Genomic DNA, 26,128 nt, shown 5'->3' with positions numbered 1-26,128 from the left:
AATGCAATCTTGGCTTCTTGAGTGCTTGTGACTACTGTTTTCTAGTGTTTCTAATACTAAACATTGCTGGAGCTTTCACATCATACAAACACTTCTCAAAAGGGATCGTCCAGAATCTTCCTGGTTCCCTAAAAAGCCTGCTCTTCTGGCTGTTATGTCAGACACTCGTTTTTCCCTAATTGCTGTGGTGCTGCTCAGAGTGAAAGTTGTGGAGGTACAACTTTCTGGAGAGTTTAGGTGAGCGGGTGTCTTAGTTTTTGCTTTATTGCTATGAAGATAAACCATGACCATAGCATAGCATCTCTTGTAAAGGACATCATTTACTTGGGACTGGCTTACACTTTCAGAGGTTTTGTACGTTATCATCATGGGAGCATGATGGTACACAGGCAGAGATGTTGCTCGGGAAGTAGCTCAGAGGTCTACATCTGGATCCTTAGGCATCAGGAAGAGAGAAGACACTGGGCATGGTTTGAGATTTTGAAACCCCAAAGCTCACCCCCAGTGACATACTTCCTCCAACAAGATCACACCTTCTAGTCCTTCCCAAATAGTGCCATTTTCTGATGACCAAGCATTCAAGCATAGGGGCCTATGGGGGCCATTTTTATTCAGACCATTACAGCAGGCAATTTATTTTATTTATTTATTTATTTATTTTGGTTTTTTGAGACAGTTTCTCTGTATAGCCCTGGCTGTCCTGGAACTCACTCTGTAGACCAGGCTGGCCTCGAACTCAGAAATCCGCCTGCCTCTGACTCCCAAGTGCTGGGATTAAAGGCATGCACCACCACTGCCCGGTGGCAATTTAATTTTTAATGGCTAAAAATTTTTGTGTCTTGACTTGAAGATATATATCTTTAGTCCCAGCACTGAGGAGGCAAAGTCAGGCAGATCTCTATAACTTTGAAGCCAGCCTGGTCATCAGGTGAGTTGCAGGACAGCCAAGGCTATATGGTAAGGCTCTCTCAAAAAACCAAAAAAGTAAATAAGTAAATTTATTAGAATAGGCATGGTAGTACACATCTTAAATCCCAGCACTTGGGAGGCAGAGGCATAAGGCAGATTTCTGAGTTTGAGCCCAATGTGGTCAACATAGTGGACATAGTTCCAACCTACCCAGGGCTACATAGCAAGACACTGTCTCAGAAAATATTTGTGTGTGTGTGTGTGTGTGTGTGTGTGTGTGTGTGCGCACATATTTGTGTAGGTGTAAAGGCCGTGTCTTAGGGTTTTACTGTTGTGAACAGATACCGTGACCAAGGCAACTCTTATAAGGACAACAGTTAATTGGGGCTGACTTGCAGGTTCAGACATTCAGTCCATTATTGTCAAGGTGGAAACATGACACCATCCAGACAAGTATGGTAGAGAAGGAGCTGAGAGTTTGACATCTTCATCTGAGGGCTGCTGCAGAATACTGCCTTCCAGGCAGCTAGGACTAGGGTATTAAAGCCCTCACCCACAGTGACAAACCTACTCCAACAGGGCCACACCTTCTAATAGTGCCACTCCCTGGACTGAACATTTACAAGGCGTAGCATTCCACTCCCTGGCCCATAGGTTTGTTCAAACATATGGGTCTATGGGGTCGATACCCAAACAGCATCGTGCAAAATACATTTAGTCCAACTTCAAAAATTCCCATAGTCTGTAACAGTCTCAGCAATGTTAAAATGTTCATCTATGTTGACGGCAACAAATTTCTTTTCCTGGGCTGTTTCCACTTGCTGTTAGCAGCTTTCCTCAGCAGATAGCCCATGGTTCTGGCATCTCTTAACATCTTTCAGTCTCCAAGGCAACTTCAGTGTTACAGCTTCTTGTTCCAATATCTGGGATCTACACATGACCTTCTGGGCTCCTCCAAAGGCATCACTTCTCCAGCTCTGCCCTCTGTAGCACTCTGAGCTCAGGTTGATCCTCTCTACTGCCACTGCTGTTCTTGGTGATCATCCCATGGTACTGGCATCTCCAATATGCTGGGGTCTTCTGCTGCAACTAGGTTTCACCAATAGCCTTTCATATGCTCTCTTCGTGGTGCCAAACCTCAGCTCCTTTGCATGACCCTTTCAGTCCTGGGCCGTCAACTACAATTGATGCTGCCCTTCACCAATGGCCTTCCATGGCCTCTCACAGTGCCAAGCCTCAGCTGCTTTTCATAACTCCTTCATGCCTTCAAAACCAGGACCACCTGGGTGACTCTTACACATTACCAAATCCAGCTGCAACACGAGGTTGGCTGTCTCTGGAACACAGCTCCTTTGTGCTCTAAGAAAACACTTTCCAGAAGATTTCAGCTCAGTGACGCTGGTTGCTTCTTAATTGTCCCAGTAGTCTCCTTCTCCTCTTGACTGTAAAGCCAGAGACACACTCCGTCCTGCTGCTTGCAGGAAATGAAACATGAACCCCGTGTTCTATTACATTATCACCAGCTTTCTGTTTTCCAACTCCTTCACTGCCTCAGCTTGGCTGTCCTGGAACTTTCTTCTTAGACTGACTTTGAACTCAGAGATCTGCATGCCTGTCTCCTAAGCCCTGAGATTAAAGGTGTGGTCCACCAAGCCTGAATTTAAGGTTTTGTTCACCTTAGCCTCAAGCAGACTCTTCAGACTAGGGTAAAAAGTATTCTCATTCTTCACCAAAATACTACAAAACAGTCTCTAGGCCACATATTGAAATTCTCCACTGAAATCTCTTGGGCCAGATCTGCACAATTCAAATCATTCTCAGTAACAAAGTCTTCCCTATTCGTATAACCATTAAGCCTCATATAAAGCATTCAACTGCTTTCTAAATCCAAAGTCCCAAAATCCGCATTCTTTCAAACAAAATCATGGTCAGGCCTATCACAGAAATACTCTACTCCTGGTACCACCTTTTGTCTTAGTTAGGGTTTTACTGCTGTGAACAGACACCATGACCAAGGCAACTCTTATAAGGACAACATTTAATTGGGGCTGGCTTACAGGTTCAGAGGTCCAGTTCATCATCATCAAGGTGAGAACATGGCGGCATTCAGGCAGGCATGGTGCAGGACGAGCTGAGAGTTCTACATCTTCATCTGGAGGCTGATACCAGAATACTGACTTCCAGGCAGCTAGGATGAGGGTCTTAAAGCCCACACCCACAGTGACACACCTATTCCAACAAGGCCACACATTCTAATAGTGCCACTCCCTGGGCTCAGCATATACAACCATAACAGGCTACAAGTCAGTATCAGGTGTCTTCTTCTGTCACAGCTCTCTGCTTTATTTCTTTAGACAGAATGTCTCACTGCCTGGAGGCCAGCAAGGCCCCGAATCTGCCTCTCTTGTGTACTTGTGTACTTCAGCACTTAGGTTACAGTTGAGTGCTGCTGCAACTGACTGCCTACAGCACCAGTGTCCAGACTCAGGGTCTTGTGCTCATGAAGCCAGTACTTTACAATGGAGCCATCTCCCCAGCCCCTTGAAATTTAAAATGTATGTGAATGCAAAAGTCATTGGCCCTTTACTCAGGGACTCTTCTCAAAGATAGCAACTACCTTTGACTCTTGCTGTGTCTTCTTGGCATTCGTCTCTGTTCTTAGTAGCTTGCACATGCTGCTTCCTTATGAGTTGTGTGAATGATATACAGACTTACTCTGTAGCTGTAGATTCTCTTATCTCTGCTGCTGCTCCCAGTGTTTGACTGAGTAAATCAGTAATGAATGTTCATATTTTATGCCTGTACAAACAATGCACTGAGCACAGAAGCATACTGCACTTGATAGTTGTTTTTGCCTTTGGGCAGTTAGGGGGTTTTCTGGGTATTTGTTGTTAATTCTTCCCATGCCTTTTTACTTGTATCTCAGCATAGTTAACTAGCTTCATGTTCTCTGCCATTTTTTTCCCTGGGACCTACCTTCTAGAGCCTATAAGTGTGATAAAGATAGATATTAAGGGCTTTTCCAAAGAGTAAGTCCACGCGGTCCCCGTGGGACTGTTAAACACTGTGAAGAGGGAGCTAGGAGCGGCAGGCAGATGCTCTGAATGCATGAAGCCTCAGCCACACCTTTCCTTGTCTCTTAGAGATAATGGTATAAATGATGGTGAACGTGTTGAATAGTTCTCTCGTAACAAGTCTACAAAGTATCTGTTGTCCTAATACTGGACACTTCTTCCTCGCTTGTCTCCTCAGGATTATTACTAGTGGTTTGGGTTTTAAACATTCAGAGTGAGGAGTCTCACATGAAAACTGTAGGCTTCTATCCTAGGTAGGTGATCATACAGTATACACAGGTAGTGATTTGCCAACAGACCACTTACATAATAGGTCTGGGCAGAAATTCCTAGCACTTGGCAAGTGGAGGGAGGATCAGAAATTCAAGATCATCCTCAGCTATTTAGTGTGTTCAAAGCCAGCCTGGGCTTCATGAACCCTATCTCAAAATCAAAACAAACAAACAAATAACAACAACAAACAGAGCCAAGGAATCCCAGCGCTCAAAAGGAGAGCGGGAGGGGGGGGGTCTTTGAGTTCAAGGCCAGTCGGGTCTACACAGTAAGCTCCATGATAGTCAGAATTGCATAGAGAGACCATGTCTGAAAAACGCTACCACTACCAACAAAACAAAGCAAAACAAAGAACACACACACACACACACACACACACACACATAAAAAAAGGGTGGGGGGAGCCTCCTGTTTTTTGTTTGTTTTTTTTTTTTTTTTTTTGTTTTTTTTTTTTTTTGATCTCAGAATGGTGATTTCTGACATCCAAGGGAGAAAGAAATCTTTCTATCTTAGGCATCTGTAGTAGACCAGAGGAGCGGGTATTCTTTCCCTTCAGCAGTGTAAAGGAAGGTAGGCCAAGGAAAGAGTCTGGCATTGCCTGGGATGGAGGATGGTAATGAAGTGGAGTCAAAGAGTCCTAACTGAGAGCTATGAATCGGTCCTTGGGTGATGGCTAGGACCCTAAGAACAGGGCATGGAAAAGAGGATCAGGGAAAACTTGGAAGAAAGACTAGTCCTTGTTAGCACATGGGAGGGTCCTTTGTGCTGGAGTGGTCGACTGTCCACTGTTGAGGATGCCCCAGATGAATCAGAGTCCATATGGGGACAGCTTTGCCTGAAGGAGCTGCAGGAACTACAGTACCTCATCTGGGCAGACTGTGTGGTGGAAGTATTAGAGGATTCCATCGCACTGCACAGTTAAGTAGCTCTGGCTGCCATGAAACCATATAGATCTGACTAGCCTCAAATTCACAGAGATCCACCCACCACTGCATCACAGAATGCTAGTGTTAAAGCAGTGGTTCTCAACCTCCCTAATGCTGTCTGACCCTTTAATATAATACCTCATGTTATGCTAACCTCCCCCCCGACCATAAAATTGTTTTTTGTTGCTACTTCATAACTAATTTTGCTACTGTTAACAATTGTAATGTAAATATCTGATATGTGACCCCTGTGAAAGGGTCAGTTCACCCCAGAAAGGGGTTGAGACCTACAAGTCGAGAACTGTTGGGTTAAAGGTTTGTGCTACCATGCCCAGTCTCAGCAGGGTTTCTTTTTTTCTTTTTTCTTTTTCTTTAAGATTTATTTATTTATTGTATGTGAGTACACTGTAGCTGTCTTCAGACACACCGGAAGAGGGCATCAAATCCCATTACAGATGGTTGTGAGCCACCATGTGGTTTCTGGGAATTGAATTCAACCTCTGGAATGAAAGTCAGTGTTCTTAACTGCTGAGCCATCTCTTCAGCCCTATCCCCCACCCCCACCCCAGGATTTCTTAATGTTTTAGATAATACCATGTTCCAAGGGCAGCTGTGGAAGTCAGGGCACCTTCCAGCCTTCTTGTGAAGGTAGTTCTAGGCCAAAGTGATTGATCAGTCCCATTAGGCTCCATTCTAAACCAGACACCAAGGCAACTGTGGCCAGGAGAACTAGGTGGTGCAAGAAAGGGGGCTAGTGCCTTGCCCCAAGGGAGGCAGGAGTAACTATATGTGTCAAAGTGGTGAGCATTCTGGGGGTAGGATGGGGGGGTCAAAAGGGACAAGATAGCAGCCAGGTCTATTCCAGGGTGGACTGGAACCAAGCACAGTCTCTGTGGTCTTCCAGTAAAGGAGGACTTGAACCTGACTAAGTAAGAGTCTGAATTGGGGGCCACACCCAAGACCTGAAGGGATAAAGTGCTTGCTTGTTAGGGACAAAGTGCAAGGTAAAGGAAGGCCAAGTGCCTTCCTGCTTCCCATTCTACTTGTTAACCTTACTTTATGGAGAGTGATCTTCAGATTAGAAATAAGAGCAAAAACATTTTCAAAATATGGTTTACAGGACTGAGAACAGCAGTCAAGGCATCGGGGGTTATTAAGTATGAAGAGACTGTCTGCAGGCTCTGCGAATGGGATGCGAGATTAGCAGAACATTGAATTGCCCTGCACAGCTTGTCCCATCTCTGTGGTGCGGTGCGGTGCGGTGCGGTGCGGTGCGGTGCGGTGCGGTGCGGTGCGGTGCGGTGCGGTGCGGTGCGGTGCGGTGCGGTGGTGCCAGTATATTCAAACCTGTCAGAATAGGATTCTCTTTAGCCTCTTACTAGGTTATGCTCTTCAAACTTTGGGTCTCTAATAGTCAATGCTCACACCATCTGTATCATGTAATATTACTTTTTTGGGAGGGTAGAGCTTACCCTTTGGCAATGTCCCCTGGCATCTAGTGATACAGAAGAAACTTGAAGGAATAAAATTGGTGCAATAAAGAATTTAGCTGAGAAGCCAGCAGTGATGCCTGCCTTTAATCCCACCACTCACAAAGCAGAGATGGGCAGAGCTCTGAGTTTGAGGCCAACCTAGTCTGCAGAGCAAGTTCCAGGACAGCTGGGATTACTCAGAGAAACCTGATCTTGGTGGGGTGGGGGAGGAGGAAAGTAAGAAAAGGAAAGAATTTGCTGAGGAACACTGCCTTCAATGTTACTGGAAGCTCAGTAGTACACTGACCAGACTTGTTAGGAACTGTAGGAATGAAAATTCTGTACCATAATTCAAGTGCAGGGTTGTTGAGAAAGTTTCTGCTAATGTTTTTTCTCTGAAATTGAGCTCCATTTAGGTTCTATTCCCATAACAAACGGAGAAAACCCTGATTTACCACTGGCCCTTAGGCCCATCTCTACATCAAAGGACAGGCTTTTGAAGGAAAACTCACAGGAGCAGCAAAGGGTCTCAAGCACTCTTAAGCCCTGATCCACCATTAAGCTCCCTGTGCTCTTTTCTGGAGAAGCATACTTTTGCTGGGTTTTCTGCCATAATTCTGACCCTGGGTAACCGCTATGAAAAGAACAACAGTAATGTACTTAAGAAAGAATTCTGGCAGAACCTCTGCAGTGCAAATATGCCATCTGCCCAAGTGGTCGGACTTGTAGTTTCTTCTCTTTGTTTACATTGTTCAGAGCGTAAGCTGGAACCTGAGGGAGATTTAAGGATGACAGCATTTGTGGGATGTATAAGCCTAAGGCCGATATAAGCAGGTAAAATTTTCTTTTCCCTTTTGCGCACTAGCCAGAACCAGTCATGTGCTGTTACTAAAGATCCTTTCCCCTTTGCCTTTATTAATCCCTAAGTACTCAGGGTGACTCTCACTGGGAAGGCATATCAATTGCATATCACTGGTTCACTTTGCCTACTCCTCGCTGAGCATATTTCTTTGTCCAGGTCACTGATTGTGCTTTGTTTTCCTACTGTCTCAAAGCGGTCACAGTATGCTATGTCCTGCATCTTTCTGTTCCCTGAATGAAGCTACCTGGTGTTCTTTGAGCTAAGGTTGTGCTGGGTCAACTGGTTGTAGTAAAAGTACTTGGCAGCAGTTTGGGGGGACCCTCTTAGGAGTCTGGCTCAGTCTTTGGTGATGACACAGAGCCCATCTGTGTGACTATATCCCTGTCAGATGCCTGTGCCTGCTCCCCTTTTTCTGTGTCCACATGAATGTTGAGGATGTGCTGCTCATCAACAAATGCTTGATTGACTTGCTGCCCTCTCTTGGGACCGGGTATTGGTAGACTATTCTGTATCTCTAAATTCTTACTATAGTTCTGTAGCTGTTTACCTTTACCTTTTATATACCTGCCAGAGGGCAGGAAGAGGAACAGTAGGTCTTTTGAGACACAGGTCTGTTTCATCTCAGTGGTTTTCACCATCTACCAGGTGATGTTTCCATTTCCAGTGAGAAGCCTTGCAGCCTCAGCACTTTTGCACTGGGTCTCTAGCGGCCCTGCTCCTGCTGTGTCTGTTCCTATACTTCCTGTGGGTTGGGCTGGTTCTTGCTACTGTTCTACTTCATTATTCTCATGTCTCCTGTGGCTCTAGGGACCTTTTCTCATATATCTGTGCCACACTTGTATGCCTTGCAAGCAGGTACCTGCTGCTGCCGTCTTGCCAGAGCCAGAGCCAAAACTTCAGAAAGTAGATAGAAGAGGCCAGAACTTCAGACATGCTGTTACTAAAGGATCCAGCAATGTGACGTTTTATATTAATCTATTAATTATTGTGGGTAGAAAGAGTATGGCATGCTATGACATGTATGTAGGGGTCAGAGGGCAACTTTATGGTGCCAGTTCTTCCACCTTTATATGGATCTAGGGTCAAACTCAGGTTGTCAGGCTTATGTAGCAATTACTTTTATCTACTGAGCACCTCACACTGCCCATGCTGTGTGGTGTGTCTCACTGTATCTTATTTCTACATGTGGTTTGCTATGACTTAATAGGTGCAGTGCTGTAGTCCACACGTGTTTTTCAGTAGCTACTGAGTCAGTTTGTGTTTTGGGAGTCAGAATGCTTTTGAGTACCAATTGGACTGGACTTTTATCCCACTATGAATTGAAGCCTAGAGTCCCCAATTTTCTGATTGGTTTGCCAGCAAACCCGGTGCTACAAGAAGGCTAACCTGAGTAGCCAGTGTCTCAGCCCCATAGCTCCAGTTAATATTCTTCTTTGTAGCAGATACATAGCTGTTCTTTCTATTTTCTTACTCTCTTTTATGTGTGTGAGTGGTTTGCCTGCATGAATACGTGAATGCTGAGTACAGTGCCCTCAGAGGCAGAAGATATTACATTTCCTAGAACTGGAGTTACAGGTGGTTGTGAGCCACTATGTGGATGCTAGGAGTCAAACTCAGTCCTCTGAGAGAGCAACAAGTGCTCTTAACCACTGAACTATCCCTCCAGCCCCCATACCTCTTCTTTCTGTGCTATGTGTGCAGGTAGAGGGAAGCAGTGTGTGTGCAGGTAGAGGGAGGCAGTGATTGCTCTCAGGGCTCTTCCCCAGAGAGTGAAATAGAACCTTTACTAGGATAGTCCTTTTTATATCTGTATATAAAATGTGTTTTTGATGTTTTGTTGTGGTTTTACATTGGTGTACTATCTCCTATTGTTCTTACTAGTTAGAAGTTGGAGCTTGTCTCTTTGGTCCTGTTAGGAAGACATGACTTGACGTACACAGACTCTTGCCTTGAGGGGAATGGGATGTAATTTGTGTGGACTGTTCATTTTATAGGTGAGAGAAGTAGAGCTGCAGTCTCACAGTACTTAGATGTAGAGCTGAGTAGGGGCTCAGGGCACGCATAGGCCTAGACATAGAGGCTGGCTAGCCACCCCCTGACCTAATCAACAGTGCTGGCTGTGAGCGATCTCTTGGGACAGTCCTCCTGTCCTTCATGCCCAGGGGCTTCTCTTTTCTTTATGGTAATTACGTTTTCTTTTCATCTTTCTTCTGACCCTGCCCTTTTTGTCTGATGTTTAGCTCCGGCCACTGCCTTGCTGAGTGCCTCTCCCTGATTCCTCCCCAGGACTTCAGCCAGGCTGGTTCCTCAGGGACAGTACCTGTCTACCAGGGTAGACTTGCTAGTGTTTGTAAACATCTCTTCTTTTGTATTTCAGTGAGGATGCCATGAGGAAAGCTGGTGTGGCCCACAGTAAATCTAGCAAGGATATGGAGAGTCATGTGTTCCTGAAGGCCAAGACCCGGGTAAGACCCTGCTGGCCAGAGTCCCCAACAGAGCCGTTCCAGGAGGAGTGTGTTGCTGGTACTGAGCTCCTTCTGCTTGGATCCTGGAAAGGGGAGTGCTTGATTGCTGCTCTCAGATACAGCTGCCTTCCCCACAGCACTCTGTAACCTCCCATGTGTCCATGGAAACGTGGAAAAGTCAAGACTCCTGGATTGGCACTGTGGCTGCAGGCCCTGCCTCTGACCCTGGCCTCATTACTGACCATGTCATATGAGTGTAGTTGGCCTGTGATTCCCACAGGGAGCTCCTTGGATCCCACTGATCCTATAAAAGAAATGCTGGCTTTGTGCTATTCATCCCTGAGGCAGGAGTCTAGAGTCGTCTTTGGCTTCTCTGTTCAGGGAGGCGGCCAATGCTGGAAAAGTTAAGGCTGGAACTTCCCAGGTAGAATTCAAAGAAGAATTTTCAGACTAGTACAGCACCATGGCCTTTATGTGACCTTCTTTCAGTGTGTTAGTTCTCAGGAGTGGAGATTAGAAGTGAAACAAGAGGCTGAAAAATGGCTCAGCAATTACAAGATCATACTATTCTCGAAGAGAACTCAAGTTCAGTTCCCAGTACCTATGTAGGATGGTTCATAACGGCCTAAATAGACGCCTGCACTCACATGCACGTCACCCACCTCACCCCACTTCTGCCCCTACCCCTACAACCGCACAATTTTAATTTAAAGCTGGGTGCATGCTTTTAATCTTAGCACTTAGGCAGAAGCAGGTGGATTTGAGGTCAGCCTGGTCTACATATCAAACTCTAGGCTAGTCAGGGCTACAAGTGAGACCATCTCCAAATAAAATAAACAATCTATTTTAAAAAAAAAAAAGTGATGAAAGATGGCAGAAGTGAAGTGAAATTGTGTAGAGATGGTCAGTTGTTTTTGTGCACAGGTATATGGATGCACAGATTTCCAGAGCTATGGGCTGCTCTGTGCATGGATTACATCTTCTAGAAGCATTGTTGAGATTAAAGTAAGGTATATCAAATTCACTCACTGGAAGTATATAATTCAGTCATGGTGGGTAGTGTTAGAGAATTTACACAAGTTTGTAGGCATTAGCAGTCACACGCCATTTCCCCAGCCACCAGCAACCGCTCACCCACTTTAGTGCAGCGGGCTTTCCCCGCTGAAGGTGCTTTGTCAGCGTCATCACACGCTCTGGTTTTGTTGTGCTTACTTCTTTCACATAGCACGGTCTTGTCAGGGTTCATACATTAGCCATGCAGTAGTACATACCTAATTCTTTTTTCTTCTTTTCAAGGCAACATTTCATGGTGTAGACTAGGCTGGCCTCAACAGATATCACCTGCTTCTGTATTAAAGGGGTGTGCCGCTGTGACCATCCCTGATCTCTCTCTTTGTTGAGTTATATTCCATCTTGGATGGCTGTATCATTTTCTGTATATTGGTGAATCAGTTACTATTCATTTGAGTGGTTTTCATTTTGGGGCTATCATGAATAATGACTTATTTTAAATACTCATATACTGGGGCTTTGTTCTGTTTTGTTTTTTGTTTTTGTCTCAAGACAGGATTTCTCTTTGTAGCCCAGGTTGTCCTGGAACTCATTCTGTAGACCAGGTTTAGGAGCTTCAAGCTCAGAGATCTGCCTGCCTCTGCCTCCTGAGTGTTGGGATTGAAGGCGTGCGCCGCCACCACTTGGCCTTATCTACTAGGTTTTTGTTGTTGTTTGTTTTTAAGATTTATTTCATTTCTCTTGGGAAAACAAAAAATCCGTACATACTTGGGGTTTGAGTTTCTAAACTGTTTTCTCGAGTAGCTGTGTTGTGCCAGTTCACAAGCCCCAAAAGACCACCAAGGAGCCAATTCTGATGCACTCGCACTAAGGTCTCTTTTATTCAAACTTGGACTCACTCACTGCTGACTGATGCAGCAGGACCAGCAGGTGAAGCCCCAAGCCCTCAGTGGGACAGTTTTATAGGAAATGGGGAGCAAGAGAGGGGTTTTCAGCCTGGCAAATATCTAGTTGAATGACTACTGTTAGCTGAGGACAGGTAGGTGCTCTGAAGTAAAACCTCAAACAATCAGACTAATCTTACTTAGCTGTTGCTAGAAAGTAGCTAGGGGGTAACTCTGGGGTATGGGCCAAAGACAAGCTGTGGGGTCCTTCCTGGGACTTGAGTGCAGCTTGGGTTCAGCCGCAGGTCAAGTTCTCAGGCACTTTTTCTTTTAAGATGGTGCCCAGTCCCAAGATGGAGTAGGTTTGTCCTCTAAACTGTGTGGAGTCTACCAGCAGCGTAAGGCTCTGTTGCTCCCAACATTAGCCATTGTCTTGCTATGTCAGTGTGAGTGTGTGAGAAGTGATCACCAGTGCTTCTGATTACTGTTTGTTTGTGTTGTGATGATGTCACACGTCTCTGTAGTGCTTTGGAGCCATTTGTAAACATTCTGTGGTAAAATGTCCATTTTTATCCTTTGGTCATATTTTAACTAAGTTGTTGATCTTTTTAGTAATTTTTTGTATATTTGGATACCTAGATCACATAATTTGCAAATATCTGGGAGATGGGGATATTTTTATTATTTAGGTCTGTGTGTGTGTGTGTGTGTCTGTGTGTGTGTGTGTGTTTTGTGTGTGTGATATTACTGCTGTTGCCAGGTACTCGGGCAAAGTACTCTTATCACTGAGGTCTATCCCCAGCCCTATTATGGCTTTTATTTTGTTTTTGAGATACAGTTTCTCTCTGTAACCCTCATTGGAACTTGCTGTGTAGATCAGGCTGGCCTCAAATTTACAGAAATTTCTTTGCCTGTCTTCTGAGTGCTGGAATTAAAGTTGTACACTACAGTTAAAGGAATTTTGGTGAAGACTTAGTTGAAGTCGGGTGTAATGGTGCATACCTTTAATCTTAGCACTTGGGAGGCAGAGGCAGGTGGTTTTCTGTGAGTTTGAGGCCAGTTGGGTCTATGTAATGAGTTCTAGGACAGCTGGAGCTACATAGTGAGACGCTGTGTGTTTGCTGAGGCTGGGCCTGGGAGGTGGGGACAGACAGACAGGACCAGACGACAACAACAAAAACCTTACTTGAATCATTTAGTTCCAAAATGTAAATATTGCTGATTCAGCTGGCTTATAGCAGTCTAAAACTTAGTGACTTAAAGGAGTAACCCTCTGGTTCTCTTGAGTCTGTGGGTCTGGAGTTGGGGTGGTTGGGGTTTCCTAGCTGGTCACTTATCCTGGTCTTAACTTCTGACTTCTTGTGGCTGCTTTAGGAGTTGGGCTGGGCTGGAAGGTCCATTAAAGGCTTCACTCATGATTGTATGTTCCTTTAGCCTATGTGACTTTCACAATGTCATTAGTGGCATAACTGAAACCTCATTATATCACTGTGTTTGTGGTTCTGGAGGGAAGAAATGGAATCTCCTAGTCTTCAGAAGTCCTAGAACATTCTTTGGATACCAGAAGTTTTAAGGACAGTACAGGAGTTTCAAAGAGAAGCTGTCTCTAGCTTTTGGTGTGATCAGTAGCCTGTTGGGGCCAGGAAGTACAGTGACTATTGTATAGCCACCACAGAGACTAGCCATCTCAGAGCTTTCCAGCGGCTGATGAATAGGCTGTAGACACCAAAGGAGGTGCCAGAGGTCAGCCTCTCACCAGTGCAGTTCCCTCTGCCTTGTCTTTGAGTCACAGCCTATTGACTGTTAGAAGTAGTGCCTTGATGATTTCTTTTGAAGCTATCTCTAACTCCCTAATTCCACAAGGAGGCCCTGACCAACTGGAAGAGAACAGTTGATAAGAACAGTGTTGGCCAGTCTGTATTTTTTTGTTTTGATTTTTTTTTTTTTTTGAGATAGGAACTTACCATGAAGCTTTTGACTAGCCTGAAACTCACAGAGATCACCTCCCTCTGCTACTCAAGTGCTAGGATTGAAGTCATTTGCCCCTGTGCCTAGAAATCTCTGTAGTTTTTCTAGATAGTGTGTTTGAGCACTGACATTTGCTTGGCCTCTTTTTTACCTGTTCTTCCTTCTAATAGGAGGTAGGTGCCTGTTATTATAGTGAGAACCTTTCTAGTTGTAGAAGAAGGGAATGATCTTTCTTTCAAATCCTGATACGCATGCAGGTCCAGAAGCACCCACCTCCTGAAGGAAGCCAGGGTTTCATTAGGCATTCTGGCTGTCCAGTATAGCAAAGAGAACCATGAACATTCTTGTCTGGAAGTGTATACCAAACTTTTGGTCCATGGTGGGCACAGGCCTCCACTGAGTGGGCTTGTGCAGGGCGGTTGGCTCACGTGTGGGCGTGCTTGGATCCTGTTGGGCAGTTGTGGTTCCCACAGTTCCGGGGAGCAGCAGAAACGCAGGGTTTTTTGACTGAGTTCACTCTGTGTGGCGCCAGGCGGATGCTGCAGGGCTCTGCCCAAGCGCAGGGAGATCTCACTCAGTCTGAAGTTCTGAGGGGGGCAGGGCTCTTGAGTGGACCTGGAGGCCGGTGGTCTCCATTCTTTGGGCTCCCAGACGCTGCTGGGGCCGCAGAAGAACAGAGACACGAGGGAAGCAAGGGAGAGAGAAAGCCCCAACAGCGCCCTGCGGGAAAGAGACTCTTTGGTTACTATACTGGCTTGGCTGACTCAGAGGAGATTAGACGATGGCTCTATAGTTGAGACCTTCTCCACGGTACCCCACGGTGGACCCCAAACACATGAAGGAAGTCCATGGTTCCAAAAAGGTTTATTGTCATGGCAGGAAGTAGATGGATCTGGCTGCACCCCCATGCAACTCAGGGCAGACCTGAGTTAAATAGGGATGGAGGAGGGAGGAGGGTCTAAGAAGGAGTGCTTAATTGGCTATAGTCTCTGGCCTTTAGGTATCTCATTAATATGGAAATCTTTTGAGGCTGAAGCCTGTAGTCACACCCTCTACCTGAGGAGGGGCACAAACCTCTTTGGAAGGGGCTGCATTGCTCTACATGACTGAAAAGCACGGACCAATGGAGATCTTAGACTGTATGTTAGGAACCTTGAAGTCTGGGAGTGTGGGGAGATAAGTGCTGTCCCTCACAGGCATGGACACCTGTTGGGTCTCTGGCTATCTCCAGCCAGTGCTCTACCAGAAACGAAGCCATCCTTTCATGGTCCCACAGGCTTGTGTGTAAAACTCTCCTCATACTGACATTTTCTGACTTCATGATTCATGATTCATTTACAGACTCTGATGTGCATAAGTCCATATGATGAGTACTTAAAATATTTGAGCCCACCTGATTCCCCACTCAGCCCTATGAAGTGGCAGATGAGTTACTTATCTAGATGCTGTGAGAAAATACCTTAAAAGAAGCAACTTATGAAAGAAAGGGTCCATTTCACTTTATAGTTGAAGGGGATACAGTCCGGCATAACCAGAATGTCATGGCAGCAGGAGCATAAGGCACATTGCAGCTATAGTCAGGAAGCAGCAGATGCTAGTACTCAACTAGCTAGCTTGTTTGCTTGCTTGCTTGCTTGCTTGATGATTGATTGATTTATAAATGCAGTCCAGGACACACCAGCCCCCCAAAAAATGCCACCTACAGCTAGGATGGGTCTTCCTACTTCAGTTAACCTAATCTTATATAAGCACTCATAGACATGTGCATGTCTCTTTGGTGATTCCTGGTTTTATCAATATTAGCCATCATAAGTAGTTACAGATGGATTCATAGATTCTAGTTCCTTACCCAGGCTAGTGGAGAATAGGGATGTGACCAAGGGTTTGGGGTGTCAGAGCTGACAATGTCTCATACTATCTTCATCTACCAAAGCACAAAATACTCAGACCCACTCATCCCTGATGTCCTTCATACCTGTGAGTTGGACTCCTTTCTGTCTACAGGAGGTTAAGGGGGAAAATACAGTTGAGATCTAGGGTGATGGGCCATATGAGTAATGGAAGCTTCATAGACTCTGGCCTGCCTTTCAGGGGGGACAGGGTTGGCATTCATTGAATGAGAAGGCATCAGGAGTGCATAGCAGGACCGTAGCACACAGTCTAGAGAATAAGACTCTGTCTAAGAGAACAAACAAAGAGCCTAAGGTCTAGCTTCTTGTCCCATTTGAGTATATCCTTTGCTATTTTGCTTACTTGCCCAGAGTTGAGACACTGGAAGTACTGTGTGTAAGAGCTGAGAAAAACAGGTCTAAGTTAGGTGTGAACCACATGAAAAGATTTGTGGGGTTTGTTTGCTGTGTGGTTCTGTTTGTTTGTTTGAGATAAGTCTCTACATAGCTTCGGCTGGCCCTGCCTCTACCTCCTAATCACAGGGATTAAAGTCATGCACCATCACACTGGCCTTGTTCATTTAGAGGCAGAGTCTCTTATTAGGCTAACCTCAAACTAATTCAGAAATAAGTTCTTATATTTAATACTATTTTTTTGACATGAATGACAAAAGAATTCCATGTAGAAGAGTGGTCCTTTTAGCAAATTGTGCTGTGACAACTGGATTGCCATATGTGTGTGTGTGTGTGTGTGTGTATGTGTGTGTGTATATATATGTGTGTGTGTGTATATATATATGTGTGTGTGTGTATGTGTATATGTGTGTGTATATATATATGTGTGTGCGCGTGTGTGTGCGTGTGTGTATGTATGTGTGTGTGTGTATGAACGATACTGATTCAGACTTTCACTTCACTCAGTGTACAAAAGTTAGCTCATTGAGGTCATTGAGATGGTTCAGTGGTGAAGACATTTTCTGCCAGGCCTGAGGACTGGGGTTTGCTCTCAGGAGCTCACATGGTAGAAAGAACATAAAAGGCAGGCAGTCTACCACATGCCAGAATTAAACTGGTTAACTCTTTTGATGGAGATACTGCTGTCTTGCTAAATCCAGTTTACTCCTTCCAATTTCTTTTGGCCACACATTCTAAACATTAATATTTCCCTTTACACTGAATTTAACAAATTGTTTCATTAGAAATGTTTTTATTCGGGCTAGAGAGATGGCTCAGTGGTTAAAAGCACTGACTTCCAGAGGTCCTGAGTTCAATTCCCAGCAACCACATGGTGGCTCACAACCATCTGTAATGGGATTTGACACCCTCTTCTTGTGTCTGAAGACAGCCATAGTGTACTCATATACATTAAATAAATAAATAAATAAATAAATAAATCTTTAAAAAAATGTTTTTTAATTCTATCTGTACGTTTATTTTACTAAAATACATTAGACCAGATCATTCTATGGCTTATACTATTTGTAGAAATTATGAATTGGATAAACCATCTTTAAAGGTAATACAATATCTATCATGTTTTTAAAAGAAATTCAGTCACTCTTGGCTATGTAATAAACAGAAGCTGTTATCTAACTCAAGACCACAAGGATTTATGCCTACATTTCCTTCAGAGACCAAGGTCATAAATTCAGAGTTCCCAACCCACCCACTTCCTTGAGACAGGGTTTTCCTGTGTAGCCCTGGCTGTTCTGGAACTAGCCCTGTAGACCAGACTGGCCTTGAACTCAGAGATCCAAAAAGAAACTCATTCAAATAACAGCATTTGTGGAAAGTGCCAGACTTCTCTTCAACTACCTGGAAAAAGTAAGACTCCCTTAATTTAAATATTCTAAGTCAAAATAATCTTTCATTAAAAAAATTTAGAAGCCAGGCAGTGGTGGCGCACGCCTTTAACCCCAGCACTTGAGAGGCAGAGGCAGGCGGATTTCTGAGTTCGAGGCCAGCCTGGTCTACCGAGTGAGTTCCAGGACAGCCAGGGCTATACAGAGAAACCCTGTCTCGAAAAAACAAAAAAAAAAAACAAAAAAAAATTTAGAAATAATAAAAAAGCACCAGCCATAAGTGGAGCACACTTTAAATCCCAGCATTCAGGAGGCAAAGTCAGGCAGTGTCTGAGTTTGAAGCCTGCCTAGTCTACAGAGTGAAATCTAGGACAGACAGCTAGGGCTACACAGACTGACTCAAAACAAAAAATCTTTGTAGCGAGTTTCAGAGGAAGCAGGGCTGTATTAAAGGGTTGGTCTTTTTCTCTCTCTCTGTCTCTTTCTCTCTCTCTCTCTTTCTCAAAAAAAAAAAAAAGAAAGAAAGAAAAAGTAGAAAGAAGGGCTTGAGATGGTCCAGCAGCAGAGGACCTGAATTCAGTTCCCACTCCCAATATTGGGTGGCTCACAACTGCCTAGAACTCCAGTCCTAGGTAACCTCATATTCTCATCTGGCCCCATGAGCATCTGTGCTTGTGTACACATAACCACAAAGAGACAGTTAATGTAAAATCAGAGTTTTGAGAAAGCTCAGTGATTAAGAACACTTCTGCAAAAAAATCTGAGATCAGTTCCCAGCACCCACAGCTCGAACCACCTGTTAAACTCTGACTCCAGGAAGATAGCACCCTCTTCTGGCTTCGGTTGGCACTGCACTCATGTGCACCACCCTTCACATATATACATAATTAAAAATAAAATCAGAGATATTATGGGTTCTTTTGGGACTTAGAGTAATAATAGGAGGCAAGGTGACAGTAATATAAAAATCTGTTTGTCGTGCTCCCTCATTGTGGATTGAACCTAGGATCATCTACATGCTGGGCAAGTGCTTGACCACTGAGTTACTTTGCCAGTTCTCTGTTTTTAAGCTGTGAGGACTCTTAATACAGAAAAAGGATTCCATGGAGAGAAGACAATTTTAGAGTTAACAATTCTAAGGTTTATTCATTAGGTTCTCTATATAGTGTATATTGTTAACATAAATTTAAGATAATAAAGCTGGCATGGTAGTGCACACCTTTAATTCTCTGATCTCGACTTGCATGTGTGTGCCATGTCCATCCACAGACAAACTGTCTGTGGATTATAGGACACACCAAAAAGAACCTGGCACAGGAGAAAATATGAATAAAATTTGGTGAGTATTGATTCTCTAGTGTATATAAACAACACTAAAAAATAGGCAAAGATTTGAATAGATATTTTGCAAAAGAAATATAAAATGACCAGTGTACACATGAAGAGATACTCAACACCACTAGTGGCTAAGGCTAGTGATGGCTCAGTGGGTAAAAGCAGTGCAAGAGAACCAACTTGTCAAAGCCCTCTTACCCTCACAGTGTGCAGTGACACAAGGGCCCACACATGCCATACACAAATGCACATGTAATAGATAAAATACATTGAAAACATAAACGCTTTGAGAGGTACACATAATGACATACTCTTAGAATCCTAGCACTCGGGAGACTGAGTCAGGAAGACTGCCACAAGTTCAAGGCCAGTCAAGGATTCCAAGATAGTGAGACCTGCCTCAAAAACAAAGCAGAACTCCAAACCATAGTGAGATACCAGTACATAGCTAATATGATCTCTCTCTCTCTCTCTCTCTCTCTCTCTCTCTCTCTCTCTCTCTCTCTCTCTCTCTCTCTCTCTCTCGTGTGTGTGTGTGTGTGTGTGTAAAGAAAATTTATAGCTGGTAGTCATGTACCTATAGTCTCTGTTACTTGGGGCCTGCAGCAAGATGATACCTTGAGACAAGCAAGGTAATATTACAAGGCCCCATTAAAAACTAAAAAAGACAAAAAGCAGTGCTAACAAAGTATAGAGAAAGCAGAGCCCTCATCCATTGCTGGGGGGAGTGTAAAACGGTGCAGCTGCTGTGGAAAGCACTATAGTGATTTCTCAGAGAATAATGGCCCCCTCTTTGCATGTACTCCTTGGTATTATTTAACATAAAACATGTCCATCAAGGGGCTGGTGAGATGGCTCAGTGGTTAAGAGCACTGACTGCTCTTCTAGAGGTCATGAGTTCAAATCCCAGCAACCACATGGTGGCTAACAACCATCTGTAATGATATCTGATGCCCTCTTGTGGGGTGTCTGAAGACAGCTACAGTGTACTTACATATAATAAATAAATAAAAATTTAAAAAAAAAAAAAACATGTCCATTAAAAACCTGTACTGATATGTCCACATTGTCACTGATAAAGGCCAAAAGTGGAGGGGCTGGAGAGATGGCTCATTGCTCAAGAGCATTGCCTGCTCTTCCAGAGGACTAGGGCTCGACTCCCAACACCAGGTGGTGGCTCACAACAGTGGTAATTCCAATTCCAGGGCACCTGACGATCACTTCTAGCCACCCTGGGTACTCATGCACATGATGCACAGACATACATGCAGGCAAAGTACCCATACACAAACTAAAGGAATAACTTTTTTTTTTTTTTTTTTTTGGTTTTTCGAGACAGGGTTTCTCTTTGTAGCCCTGGCTGTCCTGGAACTCACTCTGTAGACCAGGCTAGCCTCGAACTCTCGAACTCAGAAATCCGCCTGCCTCTGCCTCCCAAGTGCTGGGATTAAAGGCGTGCGCCACCACCGCCCGGCTAAGGAATAACTTTTTAAAGTCCAAAATGGAGACAGTTCAAATGCCTATCAACTGATGGGTGAATAAACAGAATGTGTTCATACCTAACAATATTGTTTGACCATGTAAAGTATGAAATGTTCATGCTAACACAAAGTGTGTCTTAATAACATTATAGGCAGTCTATATGTGAAGTAGAACAGTTGCAAAGAACTGCATTTTGAGCATTTTGAACTGCATTTGGGTGTTGGCACCACACACATTTAATCCCAGCACTTAGGAGGCAGAGGCAGGTACATCTCTTGAGTCTAAGACCAGCTAAGCTACACAGAGAGACCTTGTGTCAAACAGAACAGAACTAAACCCAACAACTGCATTTTGATGACATGTATAGTGGTCAGACTGGTAATGAATTACCAGTTTCCTGTGGCTGGCGTAATAAATGACTGCAGATCTAGAGGCTTTGGTGTGAGTCCCATGGCTCTGTCTTGCAGGCTGACCTTTGTTTCTCTTGTTTTTAGTTGGCTAGTTTAGTTTAGTTTCTGCCGGCATTCCTTTCCGTCCTTTCCTTCTTTTCTTAATAGGGTCTCACTTAGTAGATCATTCTTATCTTGAACTCACTCTTCTGCCCTGCTCCACGCATTTTTGTCTTGTGAACAGAACCATGTGTGAGGTTTTGAAATAATGAGTAAAGCTTCACAGTTCCCTTCTGATGCTCTCACTTGAGATTAACCTACAGACGTGTTTGAAAGTACCTTTCATCTTGGACCATACATGTTTTAGAATAATATGAATGCCTAACCTTCTCCTATCATTGGCACATAGTTTCCACTAGTGGCCAAATGTGACCCGTGTTAAACTTAAGATGCTTTTGCATCTTTGCTTCTGTCCATATTCTTTCCACAGAGAACAGATGCAGTTTGGGGTTTTGTTTCTGGTTTTTTTTTTTTGTGTGTGTGTGTGTGTGTGTGTGTTTTTTCTCCTCAGAAAAATACCACTTAAATTTTTCTTCTTCTATAGTATTCTGCCAACAACTTGATATTCATTTGTTTCTGTTGAGTTTGGAGTGTTTCTTTTGGTTTCATCTTCTCAGGTGTGAAAATTTGATGTGCTTTCTGAGTGCAAACCAATAATGTGATATGTTTAGAAAAGGCTGTTCCTGTCTGGTTCCCCATACTTGATACTTTCCTGTGATTTGGTCTAACTTAGAGTATTTCTTGTGCAGATTTTTATAACTATTTTCAGATTCCTTGGTTCTTTTCCTCACAGTATCATGTCATGCAGAGTGGTGGGCGATGTTGGCGTTTCCTTTCTGATTTCTCGTGGGAGCTCGTTCTAGTCCACTGCTGTTTGTTCTTTCTATAGGACTAATAGGTATTTTTCAAAGTCTGTGAGGCTGACAGTATACTTTGTACCTTTTGGGTATGTGTACTCTGGTTCTGGAGTTGTTGTTTATACTCTGATAATATCCAGCCTTGGGTGTAGCCTGCACACATCAGTTTTGGATGATGAGCAGTAGAGGAGTAGAGATAACCCTCAGCCTCATTTCTCAGCCATCCTGGAAGCTTTGAGGACTTTGGAGATGAAGGAACAGAAGTTGGGAATGGTCACACCTATGAGAAGGTCAGGCTACCAGTCGGTACCTACAACTGAAGGTGAGCAGCTAAGGAACAAAAGGCAGCCAGGCCTCGGGGTCAAGAGCTCAACGACGGTAGCTGAGGTCTCCCATGGAAAGTCTCCATGGCAGCTCGCCCACACATGGCCCCAGCATGTTCCTAGATGCCCCAGTCCTTGGTTGATGCGTGAAATGTATTCTGCCTGTGAGAAAGCTCTGTAATTAATTGCTTTCTGTGTCCCATCCCTCTCTCCTGGTCTATAGAGCTGAATTGGACCTCAATGGGTGTCATACTGTGTGGTGCTGGGCATCAGACTCAGCACACATCTCAACATGGTGTGTCTACCTGTAGCAGGATATTTATTCTGCTACATTGTATTCGCTGTGGAGCTCGGTGCTTAGGCAGTAGAAGAGGAGGTGGAGCTGGGAGAAGAAGAGAGGAAGGGGAGGGGAGAAAAAGAGGAAGGGGAGGAGACAACTTGAGGAGAGAGAGATAGAAGGACAATGGAGGAGAAGGATGTGGCCTGGAAAAACCGCACGTTATGAGGGATCTCATAGATGGGGAATAAAATAGGGTAGTGGTGAATCTGCTCAATCTAGGCGTGCAGTTTATATTCATAATTATTGAATTGTTTTTTCTTTGATTGGTCCTATTTGGGTTGGAAATTTACCCCAACATCTACCCACCTGGCTCTAGGAGTTACGTTTTTTTTTTTTTTTTAATTCTTTGACCCAGCCTATGTGTAGCAAAGACTTAGGGGAAATGCTTCTATGCTTGATTTTTTATTGTGTTCTGGGTCTGAGTAAACATAGGTCATTCCTTCTGGAACCTACTCCTTCCAGTCATGTCTTTCATGGCAGTAGGAAAAAAAAAACCTGCCAAATTATTTTCAAGATAACATGAAAAGATAATACAGGCCTTTAACAAAAAGCACTTGCCTGGCTCTAGGGCTCTCTTCCACTGGACCTTGGCAGTTTCCATTCCTGATTCTTCAGCCCCAAACATCCCTTGTTCCCCATTCACTACAAGATGATACTTTGGATACTAAGCCTCAACAGACCTCTGATTGTGGGGATTTTGTTCACCATTGCCTTTTCAGTCAGAAATTGATGAGGCATTGAAAACGTACCCAGAACCTCTGGCTAACAGAACCTCTTCCATGTCCCTCTCTTCCAGTTGTACCTCCTTTTTCCCCTCTGACCATACCCCTTAGTGACAGATTTTCCCTGGCTTCTCCTTCTTACTCTGTGCTGATCCCTTTAGCTGGGAAACAGTGATAAATGGAATCTGTTCAAGATAGATAACAGCTGTAGACAGTCCTAAGGTTTGCATACTCGCTCGGTCCATCTTCATCTTGTATCTTTCCTTTGTCATCCCCTCAGTCCCAAGATGACTTTGGAGAACAGTCATACAAACAGTAGATACTGAGGACATTTCAGTACGGGGAGAGGTGGGTGACATGGGATTGTAAACCAAGGATCTCTTTGTTAGCCTCAGTATAGACTCAGTAGTAATTTCATAGTAGTGATTTTGCTTCTGCTGACCGTCTTCTGTCCATCTAAGGACACTGGAGTGAGTCCTTAGATGGACAGAAGACGGTCAGCAGAAGCAAGCCCCCTAGACAGTTTCTGGAATGGGATAGCACAGAGAGAGAGAGGGCCTGTTCAGGTAGTGGTCTTCATCTGTCACAGTTGAGATGGGCTTTGCTGTTTCTCTCATCTGTGCAACTAACAGGAACATTCTCAGTCCTGGAAGGTTTAGAGAGCTTTGGAGAAGAAGGAATGATTAATCTCTCTTTGGAACACTCATGCATGATTTGTGTGTGCATACCTGTTTCATCAGCAGGGAAAAGGCTACCACAGTGTTGTCATAGAAAGCAAAAGCACTGACATACCAATGGTGCATGCTCGCGACCTTGGGCCGAGGCTTTGGACACTACACATTGACTACCTTGTAATAAGAGGGGACTGCCTGTGCCCTGGACTACTCACTGCCCCACCCTATCTGTCCTTGGGGGTTAGGAGTGAGTTGGCGTGGAATCAACAACACAGACTCTTACTCTGACTCTGGGAGAAGGTGAGAAACGCCGCAAGCTCCTTTAATACCCTCTATCTGTGCCCCATTGGTCCCAAGAAAGTATAACTTCTAAACAGAAGTTCCTGATTGGCCGGCATTGTCTGTATCTGCAATCTTTCTCTCAGGCAGTCTTCGATTAGATCCTCCAGCAGGAGATGTCTTTGCGGCTGTGCAGACCCCTGGTATTTATGCACCTACAAGAGGGGACTTTCTTAGCTGAAATGCTCTGTACATTAGGATGGAAAGCCCTTTGCACCCTTCCTAATTTGTGCCTCTGAGGGGGGAAATCACTGACACCTCCCCTACAAGAGATGGATTCCAGAGGAAGCCAATGGGCGTGAGTGGCTGTGGTCATCTCAGGCAGGTTCAGAGGCCAAGGCTTGAAGGATGAAACTCGGCTAGGTGGCTGGGCTGTCAAGGGTTGGCAAGGGAGAGTCAGTTATCTTTACTTCTCCATTTGGGATTAAAGTACTTCTGTTTTTACTTTTAGGATGAATATCTTTCCCTTGTGGCCCGGCTCATTATCCATTTCCGAGATATTCGTAAGTAAGAGTTCCTATTTGGGGGTAATTGTGGTGGCTTCGACGGGCCTGTTTTGTGGGTGTGTATAGGAACTCTCAAGGTAGGCCTCAGCACCTGAGTTGGAACACTGCATGTTTGTGTCGCTGCTTCAGGATTCCCCACCTTCCTAGGCCTCAACTGTGAGTCTCAAAGTGATATGATGTGGGCTGCTGTTTACACTTCTCTATTCCATCTCCTTTGTTAAGATTTAGTATTTGCCTCTGGGTAGTTCTTAAGTAAGCAGTTTACCTTGTAACAGGGGTTTTGTTCCCTAAAAGTTGATTTTATTAATCCCTAGGAAGCCTGAACTGTGTGTTTCTATGAAACTGGAAGTTTTTTAAGTCAGTTCCTAAGTCCCTGCTCCCTCTCTTGACTCCTGATTCAGTGTGGTGCTGTTAGTTGGCAGGCAGGTCCCTGGGTTTTCAGATGTGAGTTGCCATAACCTCCTGGGGCAAGATTCTCACCACACTTATGTTAGGCAGAGGTATACCAAGTGCTTCTAGATGGCCACAAACGTCTTGTGAAGGGCACCAGGGTTGGTGCACGCTGAGTCCCAGTTGACAGTGCTCCCCTGCTGAGTAAGCATCGGACAGGCTTACCTTGATGGACCATCCTAGTCTTGCATGGGTTAGGACAGGATGTAGGTAGTAGTTGCAGTCACACCTACAGTGTCAGGCCACTGAGAGCAAAAGGACACTGAATTCCAAGGCTCAGTGATAATTACTCCACACAACCTTTTTATAAAAGATTGTTTTATTATTTGTTAAATTGTGTGTTTCTGTGTGTCTTTGTCGGGATATGTGAGTGCAGGTGCCCATGGAGCCCAGAGGCATCAGGTCCCCTGGAGCTGGAGCTACAGGCAATTGTGAGGTGCCAGATATGGGAGTTGGGAACCAAACTCTGGTCTGCTGCTAATGGAGTGCATTCTTAGCCAGGTCTGGTAGCTCAGGCCGTAAGTCCCAGGAGAGGGGGAGGCAGAAGTCCAGGAGGCAGAGGGAGAAGGATTTCTGTGAATTTAAGGCTAGCCAGAAATACACAGTGAGATCCTGTCTCAAAATAGAGAAAAAGAGCAATTCATGTTCTTAAACACTGTCGAGTCAGTGTCTACTGCTTTGATAAACACATAATCAAAAGTAACTTGGGAGGAGAGCATGTCTTCCAGTTCTAGATAACATCATTACTGAGAACATCAGGGCAGGAACTAAAGCAGAAGCCATAGATGATTCCTGATTACTGGCTAGCTCTCATGACTGGCTCAGCCTGCTGTCTGCTGTCTTAAAGCACCCAGGACCACCAGCTCGGGGGCGGCACTGTGCACAGTGAGCTGGGCCCTTGCACATCAATCATCAAGTAAGAAAATGGCGCCAGGGCTGGAGATGGCTCAGGAAGAGCACTGACTGCTCTTCCAGAGATCCTGAGTTCAATTACCAGCAACCACATGGTGGCTCACAACCATCTGTAATGGAATCTGTTGCCCTCTTCTGGTGTGTCTGAGGACAGCTGCAGTGTAGTCATGTACCTAAAATAAGTAAATAAATCTTTTTTTAAGA

General features: G+C 44.4%; 1 protein-coding gene across 3 annotated transcripts in view; it reads left to right on the top strand.

Annotated features, from left to right (window-relative positions):
* Med15 (mediator complex subunit 15) overlaps positions 1 to 26,128 on the top strand; it is a 76,159-nt gene that overhangs the window by 16,622 nt on the left and 33,409 nt on the right. For all 3 annotated transcript variants that reach the window (XM_028770479.1, XM_028770478.1, XM_028770480.1), the window contains exons 2-3: positions 9,894 to 9,981; positions 24,508 to 24,559. In XM_028770479.1, the coding sequence (XP_028626312.1) occupies positions 9,894 to 9,981; positions 24,508 to 24,559 (140 nt within the window). The remainder of the gene's footprint in view (positions 1 to 9,893; positions 9,982 to 24,507; positions 24,560 to 26,128) is intronic.

Source organism: Grammomys surdaster, unplaced genomic scaffold, assembly GCF_004785775.1.
Source record: "Grammomys surdaster isolate TR1022 unplaced genomic scaffold, NIH_TR_1.0 202, whole genome shotgun sequence".
NCBI classification, from domain to species: domain Eukaryota; kingdom Metazoa; phylum Chordata; class Mammalia; order Rodentia; family Muridae; genus Grammomys; species Grammomys surdaster.
The sequence above is the reverse complement of the archived record's forward strand: the minus strand, read 5'-3'. Positions and strand labels throughout refer to the sequence as shown.